Below are 17396 nucleotides of genomic sequence, written 5' to 3'. Positions count from 1 at the left end.
ACAGCACTTACCCTCCTCATACACCACCGTTATGCAGCACTATATACCAAAGAATTTGGATAATCATGTGCAAGTTGCCTTATCTCTACCTCTGAAGCTGCAAATGCCCAATGAACAATTATACAAGCACAAAGCCAGGGCCAGAGTCCTTGCCCCATCCCTTCAATCTCTCTCTTTCAGCTTCCCCAGTCTCCTAAAGGGTGATATTTTATATTCACAGCTGCATTTGGGGAATGTCACTGCAACACTTGGACATTTGTTAATATGGGTCACCATTTCTGACTACTTTATTGACCAAGATTACTTCAAGTTTACATATTGCAAGTTTTCCCCCCCACACACATTTGACACAAGCTTACTTTAAAGGCCATCTTTTCTACTCCCAATGCACGTCGACCACAATCCCACACAAAAGAATTGCTTCCCTTATCTGTAGCTACCGAGCAGCAACCCTGCTTATCGCAGAGTCCATGACAAAGATGGTTCGTGCTAGGGGTGAGCACAAAGCAACCATGTGCCACAAGGAGAGCACATGCATGTATTTCTACATGAATATTTTAATACAAAATTCCATCCTTCACCTGCAGCTATTTTAAAATCCTACAATTCTGTGCCACAAGAAATTTGTGACAAATTTCACAAACTCTACGAAAAAACAACAGCAAATGTTCAAAGAGGAAAAGAGACTGGCTAAGTGTATTAGAAACAATTGTCATAGAAACAATTGTCACAATCTCTTTAAGCTTTGGTTTGTCCCTTTCCGTAGACAGTGCAAAGACATTCAATTTAAAAGGTCTTTTCCATATTTTTTTTTTTGTCATGACAGAAAAGTGAAAACAACTGCCATGAATTCAACAAGCTCCTTAAGACAGGATATTTTCCAAGCCTAGCTCAAAATTATACTAAACTACTTCCATGCTATTTCCTCATATGCAAAGAGAGATTTGCCTGGTCCTTGTTGTCACACTGCACTGTGCTCCAATTACACACACCACAAGCCAAGAGGGATTACAGAACTTCTGAACTTACTGCTGCAGAAGTGACAGCAATCTAAAATGCTGGTAATTTACAGCAACAGCAGCCAAAAAAATGGTCACAATACAAAAAATGAAGACTTTCAGCAAAGAATCAGTGATGACTCATTTAAACACCAACAAATTAGTGAAATTTCTCTTCTGGCAAGCTAATGCTCTAATAAAGGACTAATGAAATTCAGGAAGAAGCTTGGAAGAAAGAAAAACATGAGACACTCCCCTAAAAGTTATCTATAAATCCAGCTTACTGCTGTTCAATCCTAAGACATTTAAGGATCCTCATTCCAAACTCGTGCCTTCTACTCTTATATATCATGCCCTTACTACCACATTTAGTTACAATCAAACCATAAACGATCCTTGGTGATCTCACTGAGAAGGCTGCGACTACAATGTGCCTGATAAAATAGTTGCTCTGGAAATGTTTTTTCTCACACCAAAACCACTTTCTGTTGCTGCTCAATTCAAGTAGGCCAGTGTTGGTGCCTCTTAATGCACACTCCAATTGCAAGCTCAGGAATAAGAAATGTACCACCAACTTCACATGGGATATACACTAACTATTTGAGAACACTTTTTTTTTTTTTCTGTCAGAAGCATTAAGTGAAGGAAAAGAGCTCTGTTTTTTACAGTCTAACTTTCTCAAGAATCAGTGCCTTGGCCTTCTAAGAGCCAGTTACCTCCATTCCTTAGATGATAATAGCCCAGAAATCTTGTGTAGGATTGCTTATGGCAGGCACTGAGAAGCCTACTAGTAGGATAGGAGCTGTTTCATGACCACATTCTTTGAAATAGCTTGAGAAATGAACTTACCTTATTTCAACTTAATACTTACAGGACAGCCCACAGAGCAAAAACATTCATTATTCAGCTGGTTATCCTTCAAAATGCACAACGGGTGATGCAAAAAAGAAGTTCAGTGTAAGGTTTCTCTGGACATATAAGAGGCTCTTATAGGAAGAAAAGATGGGTGATGTGATTAGCTGACATTTCTGCTCCAAGAGGAGTACAAAGACTGTACCATCTTCATAACCCACAAAGGAAGGCTACTGTTCTCCAGTATTATAACACTTATTAAAGCACATCAAAGGAATAAAATACCCCTGATCATTAGCTTTTCCAGGTGAGAGAAATTACCAAGAGCAGCATAGTCTGCTCAGAACATCGCCTGCCTCAACCCCACCACACACAGCCTTGTGACAACTCAGGCATGGCAGCGCTGAGAGAAAACTTGTCTCAGAGCTGGTACCCTTCTATCTTAAAATGCCTGGTGTGCCAAGGGCTACCAACATACGCACCCCTTTCTACAAGGGAAAAGTCCAAATCACTCGGATGAACTTCTGCAGCAAACAACTAAAATGCCCTCACACAGAGCGGTGAGTGGAGGGCAGGTTTAGGCCTCGGAGGAAGGCCTGCGCACAGAGGCTTTACTCACCCCTCTCCTCCTCGCCACCACCGTGACCCATGGAGCAGTCATGCTAAGCAGCTCCCCTCCTCCAACCCTATGTCTCAGACGCTTCCTGTCTCCACTGGCATTTATTTTCAGCCCTCAAGATTCCTTTCTATATGTTCCAGGAACCCTCTAGCCATCCTCTGTCCAGATGGCAGACTTCAGATGAAGGGAACGGGGTCTTGGAGAGTCTTTTCTTGGCCTGCTTCTCAGCAGCCTGCTGGAACTTAGAGGCAGGCTGAGTCTTGCACAGACAAGGCTCTGTTGCGCTGCAGAAGCCCTTCAATCTCTCTCTCAAGTTCTCCTCAATGCCCTCTTTGTCCCCAAACAAATTTGCCTTAAACCTTTTAGCGGCCTCTGCTTTCCAGGGGCATGCTTTATACAATCTACTCCCTACAAAGCTGCAGAAAGCCAATAAAAGGGCAATGGAAGGGGGCCTTAAACAACACTATAATGGACAACCAGAGTCTCTGCTTTTACTACACACAAAGCAGACGCTATTCTGACAAGCAGATGCAGAATACAAAGGTAGGTGATAGGTTTCTGTCCTCTTGATCCCTGTCATCTGCAGAAGGTGTTCTGAAATGGAATAGGAACGCAGCAGTTTGCAGTCAGATTCAGCAAGGCCTAAATCATCATCCCCCTGCCATGGACTGTCCTGGACCTCGTTACCACTGACAGAGATGCCTCCAGTTACGACCGACACTATACGTTCACATACAAGCTTCAGAGAATGACTTCTATATAAATCTTGTTTGAAAGTGTCCAAATTCTCACCAAAAAAATCCTTTAGGTACAGCAAAAGCTCCACTGAACAATGGTTGCAAAAAGAAAAAAAAGTTTTAGTAAGATTTACTCAGGATTCTTTTAACTCTGTACAAATCAAAGGCCGTGACATTATCTGACTTATTATAGATACAAATGAAACAATGCTTCCAAGATCTAAGAAGGTTTAAACCCCAAATAAACAAACCTGGATGCTATAGATTAGAATACATTTAAATAAACTATTCTAAAATCAAATGCAGTAAGCAAAGCCAGTTCCCTATTTAAAGACTAGAGTCATCAGAGGACTCTGATGTAGCTCTTGGCTAGAAAAATTAATTTAAGAAAAAAACTGCAAGGGAAAGAACACGCTGCAGAACAAAACCCACCTAAGGTTGGAGTAGGAAAGGAGACATCACAGGAACTGCCCCAGCATAGAAAATTTCCCGGTTTCAGACAGAACTTTAAAAATACAGCATCTCAAAGAAATTGATGAAAACTGTGAAGCAACAGGAAAATTAGGCAAAACATGGCCTTGTCCTTTGAAAGTTAAAGAAAACAAAACCAAAAACATCTGTTTTCCCCTGCAGAAAAAAATCAATACAATCTAGAGGCAATATTATGTACTGCAATGCCACTATCACACTTGTTTTTCTTCAGACATTGACTACCTCTTAAAAATCAATGACAAGTCTAAGGAACAAGATTTTGGCTAAAAAACACTACCTCCTTCTATCTCTTATCATTTACATTTATCATAACACAGTGAGGATATCTTCAGACTCATTTTGACCAAAAATCATACAAGGAGTATGCTGAAGAAAATCTATCACTTGGGACAGCTTGAAAAACAGATGCTATTAATGCTATTAGAAACTCTGGCCTTTTTTTTTTTAAAAATCATGTATACCACTTTTTTATCTTCCTTAAAATTTGTACATTGTTAGAAAGCAATCTTTATCATTCAATCCTCTCTGACAAAGAGATATCAGAGAGACACATAAAAGACTCTTAACTAATTTCAGATAGTTCAAACTCAAACACTTCTCAGATAACTCCTTCATTTAAGGGGTGTGATCTATTTGCTGATTAGGGTAATATACTAACTACATGATAGCACCCATAGCTCCTCCCAAAAACATTTGGGATTGTCTAATTGGGATTTATCTGCTCTTATGAAATGTCTACTGTGTGATTTACAGTCATTTACTGTCTAATAGCTGTAGCTGATAAACTGGTTTTAAGTTCCTGTTTTATCTCCTCCCTTTTAAAGTTTCTCAACTGATTATAAGAGGTGTAGCATCAGCAGAAGTGATTTCTCAGTCTAACTATACATCCAGAACCAATAGGTATCTCCTATTAGAACATTACCTAATATCAGGAACAGAAAATTCAATACAGAAGTTATGGTATTTGAAACTGAAATCAGTTACAGACCACTTCCAAACCTTAGTTAATAGTAGCTATCTAATAAAAAATAGGCCGAGTGAGCCAGGTACTAAAATCACAGAAAATTAAGTCCATCAACTACAGAGTCCTACAGCATAAATGGAGTAAACCATCCCTTTGTGATTTGACATCCCCTTACCACAGGAAAGTTGGGCTCTCTTAAGTCAACAGTTTGCTACCCAGACACTTAGGTGAAAGCTAGAGACTTCCCAGTGTTGTTCACGGAAAGAAAACTGACAAATCCAGCAAGTACGGCATGAGAAGTGTGGCATCTGATCCAAAGCCATGCCATCTGATAATGCCCATGCTGCTGAGCTTTCATAGAGACCTTTCACTTGTTGGCTCCCTAGCCAGGATGTGTTTGAAAAACTTGCTAAGATTATAAAAGAGATGAATGGTAAAAGAGAGATGATAATCGTTTTAAAACTTTTGCAGTTAGACATGCTTTGAAAAAAAAGCTTGAAAAAAAAATACAGTTAAGTACATAAAGAAGGCCAAGCAAAATGACTGAGGGAAAGTGGGTGCAAAAAGACTTCAGTAATACCTGAAAAGACGCTTAATCATATATCAGGATACATCAACAGAGAGAAAGAACAAATATGAATGAAAACGTATTATGATTAATGGAAGTGACAACTGTTTTATCTTTAAATTCTACATGGTGCAGCTTTTAAAGTAGGGAGGGAAGTGCACATGCTGGGTCAAGCAATTACAGCTAGGCTGTAATAGCCTTAGCAGTGAGTGAATAGACCAATAATTTTGCAGCAACTATTTTTGGCACGGTAGCAGCAGAGACAAGAGTTTGCTGCACTGGAATTTAAGCATTACTTCCACATACCTGTATTCGGCTCTGGTTTTAAGGCTAAGATCAGCCTAGCAATGAATGGGTGTTCCCACTTCATACGTAAGGGCCACTCTCCTTGCATCACTTCAACAAATTATCTTTGCGTTCAACACGTACAGCTTTAACAGCAGCTGTTTCACTGGCCAGGACAAGAACACACAAGAGCAGGAACAGAAGTGTAAAATTTACATAGTTGCTCAGTTTTACAAGCATCTAGGTCTACCAGTGAAACGAGAAATAAGGCAATAATTATCCAGACGATGGGGCAGTAATGCTATAGACTGGAATATTTGAAAAAAGCAGATGCTGAAGGCACAGGTGGCTTTATTATGGCCAGCATCTATCTTCCCAATCACATCTTCCACTATTATTCTAAAAACTTACTGTGTCACCCTTCTCTCTTTGTAATTTGCAGAGGGATTTTCACACTGATTTGAAGCTAAATAAGTGACTATGCAGCAGTTCTTTCACCTTCTGTTCTGAATATGTGTCTTGCAAAGAAAAGGGACAATAAAGAAATCCAGCTAAATAGTCACCAACTGCCTATTCAAATCCAAAGGCTGGTTATGCTATGTTTAGCCCCTCTCTACACACACTCTGTGGAAGCATGTTTTAGGGTTGCTATTTTGATATCTTCATACCAAAGTTTGTTTAAATTAAGCTTGGCTAAGAAGTGTTAAGAAAGTCTTTGCTCCAAGACAACTGTATTCTATTACCAACAGAGGAATGCCTCCAAACTGTCTGCTGAAAGCATTTTTGTCAATAGTGCACTGGCCTGAGTAATAGAAAAAATAAATATTTATCCCTAGAAAACATACCTTCAGTATCCTTAGCTTCATTATCTCCAGTCACCACAAAGCTTCCTGCCAAAATCACCCAGCTTCTGTAAGTCTGTGTGAAAAATGAGTAATGCTTTATCCAACTCTGTAGACAGCCATTGCAATTTGGAACGGACTGCGATAGAACCACTCACTGTTACAAAACTTAAGAATCATGCAAAAGGTTGTATCTGGAATATTTTTTAGGTAATTGACATTACTATTGCTTTCAGAAAAGAACGGAATTTGCCATTAGTGCTAGAAATCAAGAGGGGTGGAGTACTCTGAGAGTACTGGACATCCACGTTGGCAGCAGCAGTGGGAGGGAAGGGCAAAAATTCTTGCCTGTACACAACCACACTTCCCATAAAACAAAAAAATCATAATTCCAAGCTCACTCCACCACCCTGCTTATATTACTTTTTTTTTTTTTTTTTTTTACACACACTAAATTTCTATTCTGAGGTTGTGGTTCAGAAATCTAACCTAACATTATATTACAGGGCAGAGCTCTTCATAAAACTGTCCAAATTGCCTACCACATCTTCCATACCAACAGATACATCTCATCAGCTAGCAATGGACTGGCATTTAAACAAATTTGCATGACAAGGATGTTTCAAAGAAATAAGAGGCGGAACTAAAAGAAAAAAATTATAGTTCTAAAGACAGCATCTGAAGGAAACTGAATTTTAAAGAAGAGTTCTTATCTTGGATCTGCAGCAGATACAGTAGCATTACAAACTGGTCCAGCCATCGGCCTCGACAAAGCCTAAATCAGTAGTAGTCGGTCTGTCTGGAGAGCCTCTCAACTCACTGTAATTAGGCATAAGAACCCCTGCTTTTCATTGCATTTGCCATATGCTATTTCCTGTGCTTAAAATTGGAGATGGAAGGGCCATCAAGTAGGGGGTAGCAATTTTAGAAAAGGAGAAAGTGGATTTCTGACGTGCAGTTCCTGTTCCAAGTTCTTCAGGGTTCTACTTGTTAACCTAGACAGCCTCTCTGAAACACCAAATGAAGTCATAACCAATTTCTTATCTCTTGCCCACTAGCTTGCCACCTGCAAAGGATAAAGAAACAACACAAATAATTTACTTCGAGAAAAAGTTTTTCAACTTTCATCTGCAACTCCTCAGATCAAGCATGAAGCGACAGCAGAGACCCTGCAGAAAACACTAATCAATTGGTTCAAACATATTGAGTAACAGAGGAATTTACTGAATAAAGTCAACAGGGAAAGAGTATTTGTAGAGTACTCTGTAAATTGCTTCAAGTTTTGTGTCATATAGTTACGGCAGAGGTACATTATTAGCCTTTTCTGATAATAACAAGTGTTAGCTTGAGACAGAAAAGCCAGGCAGGAGACACACAAGACTTGAGTTTCTCCCTCTCTGCTGCTACCCATCCAGTGCTTCTTCCTCGCCACCAGTAAGTTCTCTTCCAGCTTTTGCCTGCACAGAGTACCACCTCATGTTCACACATGCCTGCGCTAGTTAATGTACAAAATTGTCTTACCAACAGCAGCACAATGAGCAGATGATGAATTCCATTCCAGCAAAATTAACAGCGGGGGATTTCCAACAAGATGGCAGAGTAAAACACAGTTAGGATACTCAAAGAAATACGGGATGCACAAGATAGCTGATTACTGAAGTACAGCCTGAAATGCTGGTAGCACTTCTCCAGAATTCAGCAAGATGCAACTTCTACCAAGTACCGTGGGAAACAAAAAAGGTTCTCCTCCAGAGAAAGTGTATGCACGCACGGCTCATTCTCAAAAAGACAGCTGTCCGAAAGAAATTGTTTTCTGCCTTTCTTTTATCTGTCAGAATAGCTGTTATCTAAAGTTTCCTCCTCTTCTTTTAGGGTAGGACTGTCTAAAAAAAAAAAAAAAGAAAAACACTCCTCCCAATAAAGGAAGATTTAGCAAGTCTTTTGCTAGTGCTTTTCTCTATCTAGTTCTGCTACTTCTCAAATCAGCTTGGAAGAAAAGAGTAATTCCAAAAGAATAAATAAGTAATGAAGCGATTTTTTCCAGTCCTTCCTATCCTCTTTTATAACATTAATTTCAGAGACTCATGTTACCAAGCCCAAAATATCTTTTGAGTCTCTTTTTGTTTTGTTTTTCTAAAACCCACCCACTTTCTTGAAAAGAAATGAAACGGTCACTTTATACCTGCTCTAAAAGATTTCATAAACTCCATTCATCCTGCTGTTTATTAGTCAAAGAGAAAAATTCCCAGCTGCAGAGCTTTAAAGCTCCACCTTGTGGAAGATGCTTATAATAGATATACCAATGGGCTCCAGAGGAAAAACAGGACTTGCAATTAATAACGTTTGACACTTACTTTGTCATCAGCCAAGCAGTACCATAGTCTCTTAAATACATTCTACTCCAGCACGAAAACAAGCAGTGGAGGATTACAAATAAAATAAAAAGCTCTCTGTGGACATAGAGCAGCCAGGCTGTATCTACCAGCAGACAGCACATGCAGCAGTCCAGAGCAGGTCTTGCTTTCACCATATACACTGGCTCTGGACTTACCTGCCTGTGAGCAGGAAAGCAGGCAGCCACAGACAGATCTGCTGCAGTTACCTGGCTGATGGGTCAATGACCAAAGAATGGAGCAACCCTGCTGTTAAGAACACACAAATGATTAACAGAGCTTAATCTGGTACTACATTGACCCTGGTTTTACACAGGTACTCCAAAAGCTATTCCCAAGCCTTCTCCAGCCACCTATTAGGAACAAACTTAAATTATAACATCCACATCCAGCTATTTCTAAAAGCCGGTGTTTCCCCATGACTGTGCATCTCCCTGACTTGGAAAGAAACTGAACCAGTACTGCCCTCTGCTGAAAAAGGACCCTGCACGTGAAAACTATAGCAACTTTCATACCATTCTAGTTTTGTTTCACGTACATACCTTGTTTTTTCTTCTTCTCTGTAAGCCTTTACATTACTCAGCATTCTGTTTTATCACTTTTTTTTTTTTTTTTTTTTACACTGCTTCTTCCTCCCCATGAGGGCTATGAAGGCTACAAATAGGTTTACAAGCTTACATACTACAATACCATGTCAGCACGTATGGACTCCAGAGATCAAAGAGACGCTGTACTAAAGCACTGCACATGCAGTTCCTGTTTTCAAACAGTGTAAGAGCAAATAAAGGAAACTAAATTGAGGTGTAGAAAAATAACCCCAGAAAAACTAATTTAAACCTTTCCTTTATCTTCTGCAATACAACAGTCATGACAGTGTCATGAGATTTTTGTGTAGTAAAACCAAGACACTTAAAGAACATACATCCATATTGATTTAATAGTTTGAGTTATTAAATATGTCATAATTAGTAACTGAATATTAGCAGTAACTACATTGTCCTGCCCAGTGACAGGACAAGAGGCAAGGGGCACAAACTGAAACACAGGGTGTTCCAAGCTGAATATGAGAACACACTTCTTTATTGCGAGGGTGACAGAGTGCTGGAAATTTATGATTAATTTTAAAAAAAAAGCAATTGGAGATTAAATATATCCTAGCACATAAAGTGAAGCAATTTACCTTCCCACACTATAGTTTTTAATATGAAACTACAAAGTCTTTATTCAAAACAAAGCCAAAGCAAACCACACACACAAAACACCCCACCTCAAACAGTTTACTGCAAAGTATAAAAGCTTGTCTTAGCTTTTATAGTTCACAGAGCAGGACCAAAATCATTGACAATATAAAAACTGTGTATGGATGGAGGTCAAAAGCCTCTTTGTGTCTTAACACTGACAGAGTAAAGACTTTAAAAAATGGCATGCCAAAGTAAAAGTATCAGTCATCCTTAGAATGTGAAAATCCCTTGTTTAAACCACACTTTGATAATTCTTTGTCATGAAATCAAAGCTTCAGTCCAAAAATGACATCTAATCCATGGGTTTCAAAGTCACTGTTCTCTCTGACCCCCATATGAACCCAATAAAAAGGCTACTCAAACTACTGGTTTTTAAAGGATCAACTCCTTTTGCCCCCTGCTTTCCTCCGGCTATGCTCATATGCACACAAATTTTTTTTTCTTTTTTTTTTTTTTTGCCTTAGTTGACTTGCAGTACAAATCACTTCACTCAAAACTAGACAGACCACGTCATCCGTGGAAAGGTATGTCTCACCACAATGAAATTGAAGGAACGTGTAAAAGCTGAAAAAGAAAGAAGCAACTTTTGTAGTATTTATTACAAGGGAAGGATGGAGGTATGTAAATTGCACTTTTAAAAACAGATGCAGCCAAATTGTTCCTGCAGCAGTAGAAGCACCAACATACCTAGCTAGTCCTAGCAAGTCCATATTGGTGAGATAAGAGTAGAGTAAGGAACGTTTTAACAATTTCTTCCTTTCAGAAACCAGAAGCGTCGTAGCTAGATTATGTATCTGAAAAGCCTGAGTGCTGCCACATGCTTTGTCCCTACAGTGGTATCTTTCTGCTTGGCAGCCTCACCATGCTTTATCACTCTTACTTCAGCTGCCAGATGCTTAGTTTCTTCAGCTGGGAGATATTATGCCTGCTGAACCACTTAGTCTGCACACGTAAGGAAAGCATCCATCGCGTGAAAGGGCTAGCAGGAACCGATGCGTGATTTTTAAAACCTACAGCTTCCCAATGTTCTATTAGATTTACTATCCTAAGGAATAAGAATTCATTAAATTCCCAAGATCCTTCTGAGGAACCCGCAGGAGAGAGCTGTTTGTGAACAGAAGCATATTCTAAATCCACTTTTGAGCACGCCCTCTCCATCATGAAAAGTTAAAGAGCAAAACTTTATAAATAGAAGGTTGAACTCGGACTGCTGGGCTGCACAGAGCGCCACATGCAAACAGTATTATTACAAGAACAGACAGATAATTCACTCAAACTACAAGAATTGGCCAGAAAGCTAGGAACCACAGAAAACTCATACTTGTTTCACCCTGCAATAACAAAAAGAAAAATATATTTGTCTCCAGCTTTCATACAAATTACAACCTATAGCGACCGAGGGCACAGACTAAAATGCATCAGTTTGCCATAGTGATGCACTCTGACAGCAATACGTACCGTGACCTTTAATCCATGTAAGCCTCTCCTCTATGTTTAAAATGGAGTTAGAAGTGTGGACTGCAATGACAGATTACATGGCTCACTGACTAGTTCTCCTATGTATTTCCCTACATACTTTTTTTCTATTTAATAACCAAAGATGCTTCACTATTCTATTGCCAGTATCCTGACTGCCCCTGCCTGAGACTTCACGCAATGTGCAGCTACGCTTATTGTGCCTGCAGCCCTCAGCTATAAAAAAAGGATGAAGATGTGAACCAAACACCACTCTGGCAGAAGAGGTTAAACAGTTAAAAAGAACAAACCCTTGTTTGCAATACTGTGAGAACATCTGACCACTACAGTTTAAAATATCCAACTAGCATAAGGTTCCTCATAAGGAAAAAAAACTCTGCAGAAAGTACTAAATAATTTCAGCCACTTTCTTGGAAAGTGGTATTGGTGCAATAAATAGAAATTACAATAAAAGTGATGAAAATTTTAAAATTTACTGGGGATATATGAATTTATCTTCCTAATTAGCACATTCACTCCACCTGACCATGGAGATATTGTTTTCTGAAGCCTAAAAAGACCAACATTTTTTGGAACATTGTCTTCCCCCAATGCTACCAAAGAATTATAACACTTGCAGTTGAGCTGGCAGACTAGTTTTGAATTTCCAGACCTTCACAGCTAAAATAACTAAAACTCAAAACCCATCCAAAGAAGAACCAATAGCAAACTTAGTTGTCCCACCTGATATAGTCTGTGGGGAAGGGTCAACTCCTGAATGAGCCTCTTAAGAGAAAAATCTGTGTTTTGGTTCTCTGCATTACACTGTTGAGAAAGACATCAACAGGGAAAAAATAAACATGTGGCCTGCAAAGCATATAGAGAAGTTAAAATGTCCAGCCTTTCTATGCACCTGGAAATTTAAGCACTGTTTTGAACATGCATTTATATTAATTATCTCCTGCATTATCTGCAGGATTGCACACGGGAAAGCAGTTGGACTCCACAAATTCAGCTTCTCCTGCTGGTTTTCAGCTTATGTTTCTTCATATTGGATGAGCATTTCCAGTGCAACTGCCATCCTTGTCTTTAGTCTCCACTTTAATATTTTTTATTACAATAATCTAAAATACTAGATCATTATCTCATCATAAAATCTTTCATGTCTAGCTAATTGGCAATGTCAGCATTACATCCTTAACAGAGAACGACCTAATCCAGCCAGTCTGCAGTGAAAGCAGAGGACCCCATCCCAGTTATCTTGGGTCACGCGATGTTAAAGTGCTGTTACTGCAGGCAAACACACAGCCCTTGGGTTTTGGGAAGACAGCAACCTGTACTGTCCTGCTTTGCCCGGTTTAATCTGGGATATCCACCTAACACAATTACAGGAAAATCTAGTCCATTTGCAGAAGGTACTATTTTCCCTGAAAAAACCACCTACAGCAACAAGCCATTTTCACCCACATTTTTTTCCTACCATGACAACAGAATATTTGATTCTGTCAATTATTTCATTTGAGTGACCATTATGAACACTCAACAACAACAACAACAAAATCAATGTCAGACAGCGAGGCTAAGCTAATTATGTCTGGCATGCTTTGCTGTTTCTGCAAAGCTCTCACTGACCAGCACAGTGTACTTCTCATCCACATACACAGAAGAGCACTTTCCAAAACCTGCAAGCACTTCCCCTGCTCTGTACGTGCTACAAAAGCACACCCCCACAAAAGCACCGAGGTCGGAAGCAGAAGAGAAATGGTCTCCATTTCTCCTTGCACCTTAAATAATGTCTTGCACTGGCCTCAAAATCACCCTTCAGCCCTACAGTGAAGTTTGTCGAGGTCCTAGGCCTTTTATTAAAGGAGAGTCACACAGACAAACTTGTAAGTGCACAAAGAAATTCATAACACTATGTTGAATAAATAGAAAAATATCCATGAAAGCCACTGCAAAGATATTGTAAAACCAAATATTGAACAAACACAATTAACACTTTAACAGTTGTCTAATTTTTTTGGTAGTGACATTTACTAACATTTCATCAACTCAGTTTATAAACCCACAGTGTACAAGACAAATGCAATCACTATTCAGGAAATCCGATCTAGCACAGCATTGCACAAGTGCAACCCAAAATGTAGAAATCAGATCCATGAAAGTAGCTTGGGTGTTTCAAGGATAGTAAGTAACTGAGATTCTCTCTAGCACACCACATCACATCCATCCTGAGCTTCTCCCCAAACCCGTGAATCCTTTCCCATTTAGCGTTTATCCCTTTCTCATTCAGAGACTTGTAAGGGGAATAGATCACCATCTTAAAGGTTCCCCATTAATCCCTTCTTTCTCCCACCTTACACAGACCTACTTGCATTCTTGTACTTGGTTTACACAGGAAGCTTTTCCCAAAAGGGTGAGTCATATTTTAAGGACACAGCCTACCATGAATACATATGTGGGAAAGTAATGTACACCATGGAAAAAAAAAAAAAAAAGATGACAGACAGCATACTCAGCCATTATAACTGCTCTTCTAACTTCCATTTTAACCACTTCCAAATTTAACCACGATGCATGCAGCATGACGAGGTATATTAGCTCACATCTCAAGAGTTATCTCAGTCCAACAAAACTTTTATCGGTTGTGTAACTCAGCTGCAGTTTACAGAGCCCCTTCGCGCAACCACAAAAACTAATGCAGGAAGTCCTCCACTTCCTCTCCTTCTCGTTACACTTCCAGAATTACACTAGCGATAGAAGCAGCAACATCCTGCGTGTAAACATGCATCTTCTTCATGTGCTTGGGGCTGCATAATACTCCTTTGGAAATATGCACTAAGGTTTATGTTTCTGATTTACAAAACCAAAGCTGACACCTACCCACAAGGAGATGAAAGCACAACACTTTCCATCTCTCGGTGCATGTCCAGGAACCACCACATTCACCCCCCCGGGGTTGTTAGGAGGAATACCATTTATAACTTGGTAAACTTAAGTAGCTGTACAGCTCTGCATAGCTATTAATTTAGGGCAGCAGCTTAAAGACAGGGAGAGGCAAAGCAAAAGGCAAGAGAAGAGTTTCCACTCCGTAAAGGTCTCAGATCTCACAGAAATCTCACTTTCTAATGAGATGCACCTCGTACATCAGGTGCTGCTCTCACATAGCACGCAGAAATGTGGCTCTAAGTTTGAAAAGCAAAGTACAATTAACCTAGAAGTCAGGCAGAGATGGATTAATATTTCAGATCCTTCCTGTCAGTAGCAATATTTCACGTAAAGAAAGTTCCCAGCGTGAAATTATTTTCTTTCTGAAAAACTGTTTCTTTAGATACTAGAATCTTTCAAAGAAATACCTTCTTGGGGATTGCAAAAAAGCTTTGCGAAGATTCAGCAGTCCACAGCAGAGGGAAATCACCCTTGGAAGCCCTCAGCTTTTTTAAATCATGTGTTATCTAACAGGCTAATGTGCAATGCAGATTTAGAAGTTGATAGAGAAGATGCATTTTTTTAAAAAATGAAAACCAACCTCCTAATAATGAAAGTTTTCTGAAGATAACTAAATACAAGCAACATCAAACGAACTTTTAAAGAAGGTGTTTGCTGTTATATTCTTGTCAGAGAGCCATCACCCACACCATGGTGGAAAAATTATTAGTGAAAAATGTGCTCATTGTTACTGTGTTACCAGCAAAGCAGCGATAAGAAACTCAAAGCCTGAGTAACAACTTAGATGGAAATCTAAGCTGAAGCCACAGAACCTGGGAGTGTCACATTTCCTTCCCTCTGCCTCAGGCCTGGAGACATTCTAGGCAAAAACAAACAAACAAACAAAAAAAAACAACAGCCAAGATGGTAAAGTATACTTCCTTGACAAACCTGCTGCATCACTGCCTTTTCCGAGGCTCCCTTGAAAATGTGGTGCAAAGAGGAGGAGATTTATCTACCCTGAAAAGCAGGGTCCTCAAAACACTGTTTAGAGCTTTCAACTGTAAATGCTGCCAGAACTCATTCAGCTTATTGTAATGCCAGATGTATCTTAAATTCCTGGTAGTGTTTCACAGATAACTTAGAAACAAAATACAACACTACCTCTATTGCCAACTCTTACTTACTTTTTTAGTGAATAAACAAGCCAAGCTGAATTGAAATCATTATGTTTCAAAACATCTTCCTCACTATCAGTTATTCCATGGGCTACAACAGAACAGTTATTTCTTAATACTCAGTTAATCAAAATAAGCGTTTTTGACAGGATGGCTTACAAGAAAGTCAATTTCATGATTACACGGAAAAGATTCCATTTGTACAAGTCCAGTTTTCCAGAAACCCACTCAGAGACATCTGCAGAGCATACAAATTTCAGCTTGTTTCTTCCAATGGTTTGCTGATTTTTTATTTTTTTTCTTAGGTGGAATCAAAGAGTGCTTGGATTCTTCATTACTATGTACAGTATTGCTTCTGCAAATTAAACTATTACCTTAGCAAAATGATCTATTAGACTGAAGAGTACAAGTTGTACACAGAATAGCCACCTTTAAAATATCCTTTTCATTCTACTTGCAAGATTCTAGCAGGTGAGAAGTTCTATCTGTTGACTTCTGCTCCTTCTTTGGAAGTGCTGCCGGAAAGGTACATGCAGGTTAATACCCATCACTCAGGTGTTCTGCTAGCAGTCACTGGGAGATTTGAGTTCACTGCTCCTCTATTAAACCAGAAGAACAAAAGAACGCCTTTCTCCCTCTACAGGCAGTGTTTGCACAAAATAAACTTCAGGCTTTGTTCCCCCCCCCCCCCCCCCCCCCCCCGTTTAAATACAGACTGGAATTATCTCAACACATTGTGCTGATTAATTTATTTTTTTTTAACTGAACTCCATCTGTCAGAAATAGGCTCAAAGTATTTCTGTGAAGCCCAGATGCTAGAGAGAGAATGAATACATACACTGAGTAGGTATGTGTGACCATCCTCAATAAATAGGTATTTAGTGGACAGCCATCGAACAAGCTTGCTGGAGAAGCACGGGGCCAGTTTCAGCATACTTCAGATGGTGAGCCTTGGTTCTTCCTCCAGGACCGTTTTGCCTGGAGTTTCTCTAGATCTACCAGTAACCAATGGGTGGAATGGATCAGTAAAACACAGAGCAGGTGGACAGCAAGCTAATTCAGAACAAATGAAAAGCAACCCAAATGTTGACATCAACAAAGTGCTGATAGGAAGTCATTTTTGTCTTCTGCATGTTCTCAAGCATATCTTACAGATGTAAACATGTCGTGCCTACTGAACAAATATTTAAAGTGAAGCACTAAGGAACAACTTGCAAATAAATCTTTTCAGGAGCTCACTGAGTGACAGCTTCACAGGCCAACAGAAAGACATCAACCACAAAGCCAATCTAAATTAGATTCACCATCGCCATTAAAAAACAGCATGCACTAAGTAGAAGAGAAGGCTAAATACAGAACGGCCTCATACATGAAATACCAAAAGCCAGAAGTTACTATTCCTGAACCTGAGTCCACTTCTAGCTTTGGAAGAAGGCAAATTAGTTTCACAGTCTTGTGGTGCACAGGTCTGTATGTCCATACAGGTCAGAGTAGGTTGCGTGCTCCTCGGTATTAGTAGAATGAAGGTCACAACCCTGCCAGCATGAAAGGGAAGAAGGGAGGAAAAGCTGCCTTTCAGCGATATAGTAACCAAGATTTGAAGAAACCAGCACTCACAAAGTTCCTTCAAAATCAATAGGTAAGAGCAAAGTTCATATAGATAACTATACCCACACCGACCCTTTGAAAATAAACTGCAACCCATGTAGCCTGGTCTTGAACTGGGCAGGGAAGATGCACAGTACAAAATTCAACACGCAGAGGACAGAATTATGCTTGTTTCTTGAAGAAGGTGTAGTTTTCAACACAAGACCACTTATTTGCTGTAAGATTGCCACTTGGTA

At 39.5% G+C, this 17396-nt stretch overlaps 1 protein-coding gene across 3 annotated transcripts in view; it reads right to left on the bottom strand.

Moving 5' to 3' along the window:
• Positions 1-17396, bottom strand: part of MOB2 (MOB kinase activator 2) — a 112523-nt gene that overhangs the window by 67127 nt on the left and 28000 nt on the right. Inside the window, exon 1 of one of the 3 annotated variants that reach the window (XM_080596119.1) lies at positions 7879-9369. The exons of the other annotated variants lie outside the window; for them this stretch is intronic. Within the exon in view, the coding sequence (XP_080452245.1) occupies positions 7879-7913 (35 nt within the window). The 5' untranslated portion in view covers positions 7914-9369. Of the gene's footprint in view, positions 1-7878; positions 9370-17396 lie in introns of those variants that run through there. 3 annotated transcript variants of the gene reach the window in all.

This window comes from Anser brachyrhynchus (assembly GCF_964034855.1).
Source record: "Anser brachyrhynchus genome assembly, chromosome: 5".
Classification (NCBI taxonomy): domain Eukaryota; kingdom Metazoa; phylum Chordata; class Aves; order Anseriformes; family Anatidae; genus Anser; species Anser brachyrhynchus.
The sequence above is the reverse complement of the archived record's forward strand: the minus strand, read 5'-3'. Positions and strand labels throughout refer to the sequence as shown.